This window comes from Priapulus caudatus, unplaced genomic scaffold, assembly GCF_000485595.1.
Source record: "Priapulus caudatus unplaced genomic scaffold, Priapulus_caudatus-5.0.1 Scaffold39, whole genome shotgun sequence".
In the NCBI taxonomy this organism is placed as follows: Eukaryota; Metazoa; Priapulida; class Priapulimorpha; order Priapulimorphida; family Priapulidae; genus Priapulus; species Priapulus caudatus.
In genome coordinates, this window is record NW_014577100.1 from 32,812 (window position 1) to 34,922 (window position 2,111).

The 2,111-nt window shown below is 47.5% G+C and overlaps 1 protein-coding gene across 1 annotated transcript in view; it reads right to left on the reverse strand.

Moving 5' to 3' along the window:
• Nucleotides 1-1,112: 1,112 nt before the first annotated feature.
• The window catches only part of LOC106819451 (nuclear pore complex protein Nup155-like), a gene marked incomplete at its 3' end in the record, with an annotated part of 30,957 nt that continues 29,958 nt past the window's right edge, over nt 1,113-2,111 (reverse strand). Inside the window, exons 29-30 of the mRNA XM_014824086.1 lie at nt 1,896-2,000; nt 1,113-1,279 (exon numbers count right to left, since the gene is read on the reverse strand). Of these exons, the coding sequence (XP_014679572.1) occupies nt 1,113-1,279; nt 1,896-2,000 (272 nt within the window). The remainder of the gene's footprint in view (nt 1,280-1,895; nt 2,001-2,111) is intronic.

Genomic DNA, 2,111 nt, shown 5'->3' on the forward strand with positions numbered 1-2,111 from the left:
TTGTCACCGCGATGGTGCCAAGCATTTAGTGTCATCAGCACACGCGTTTTATTTGTTCCCCCCGCGATGTGACCCCGTGCTTAGTGTCGATCCACGCATCTTATTGTCACTGTGATGTGATCGTGACCCTGCAAACCACGGGCACGATCGTCTACAGCATGAGGCTGCTCGATATGCTCTTTGATGTATCTCAATGATATAGTGTAAACGTGCATAGACACACGCGTTAACGTACATAACACAGCGCTAACGTGCACGACCTACACAGACGTGCATATAATTAAATGACACGGCATAAGGTGCTGATGCCCTACTCATGTGTACGAGATGCACTGGCTAGATTGGATTGAGCTATAGTTCAAGCGTATCGAATAACCAATGTTCTTGCGCCGAGGCCGGGGCCTGTTGAAAAAACCTAAATAGACACTAGTCTAAAACATATCGCCACTTTGCAATAAACTTTGCACGACGTCTGACTTTCAAAAAACCCGATGACATTTTACACTCACATATGACTCATACGAATTCATACTTTTATGATGTCGCACATATGGGCCGTAAATGTCGCAGGCGCGCGAGATGAAAAATTTCTTCTCGCCCGAAGCGAGTATGTTTTTTCATCAGTCCTGCTTACGTGTGTGATGTGCTGTTCTATCACTCTCTTCTCTGCGTGTGTGAGGATGCAATTTTTATCACCTCTCTCTCTGCGTGTGTGAGATGCAATTTTTATGCACTCGCTGGCTAGGATGCGTGCGGCCGACATGTACCGCTATTTGTCACATCGCATCACGTCATGGTGACAAATAACGCGTGTGACGATGACACTAAGCGCGTGCGTGCGTGGACTCACCCCTGTCGGTCGGCGAGCTTGGCTAGGATGCGTGCGGCCGACATGTACCGCTATTTGTCACATCGCATCACGTCATGGTGACAAATAACAGGTGTGACGATGACACTAAGCACGTGCGTGCGTGGACTCACCCCTGTCGGTCGGCGAGCTTGGCTAGGATGCGTGCGGCCGACATGTACCACTATTTGTCACATCGCATCACATCATGGTGACAAATAACAGGTGTGACGATGACACTAAGCACGTGCGTGCGTGGACTCACCCCTGTCGGTCGGCGAGCTTGGCTAGGATGCGCGCCGCAGACATGTACCGCTGGTTGCGCTCGTAGTACTTCCACAGAAGGTCAAGGGTCGCGAGGTCGTCGTCGTCGCGCTCCCGCCGCTGCGACATCGCCCTCTTCAGGTACGACTCGACATACGGAGACTTGATCTGAAAGCGGCGGTGGGGAGAGCCATCGTGAAACTACACCGGGAATAATACTAGCGCAGGCACGTACGCATAAGAATTCTCTGTGTGAGAGTGTACTTTTTGTCTGTTTATTCTTGGATGTGTAGATATTATTGTTCTTCAAGCATGTCATTATCAGAGAAAGATTGGTAGAGGTGCGTACTTTTTGTCTGTTTATTATTAGACCCGTTGATTTTCTCGCTCGTCAAGTAGGTCATTATCAGAAAAATATGGGTTGCCGGTTTAAATTTTATCGACATTTTCATGCAATTTGAAGGTCTTTTTGCGATGACAACCCGCTCTCCCTGACACACACACCCGAGGGTAATGGAGGCTATGTAACAGGGGTGTGTTGTCCGAAACAAAATTTGTCGTAACATTATTCCTAACATTGACTTTTTCTCGTAGACTGTTGACAGATATATGGTAAAAGTTACGACTTTCTCACATGCAGTGTACACAGGTCCAGTCTACTGGGAAAAGTTAACGTTAAAATTAATGTTAAGAATAATTTTGTTTCTGAAAATGGGCTCCAGGAGTAGTCTGACCATAAGATTATATTTTGCAGAGACTGGACTGCGATCGAGTCGGACCATACCTCTAGCAGCTTGTCTGTCAGTTCCATCTCAAGCAGCCAATCATAGAGCACCATGTGGAAGAGCTCGTCCTCTGACTTCAGCGCCATCTGCAGCATCTTCTCCATCTGAGAGAGGGTTAAAACAAGTGAACACAGAGTGTAACTTAGATGAGATTACCTCTCTCTCTCTCTCTCTCTCTCTCTCTCTCTCTCTCTCTCTCTCTCTCTCTCTCTCTC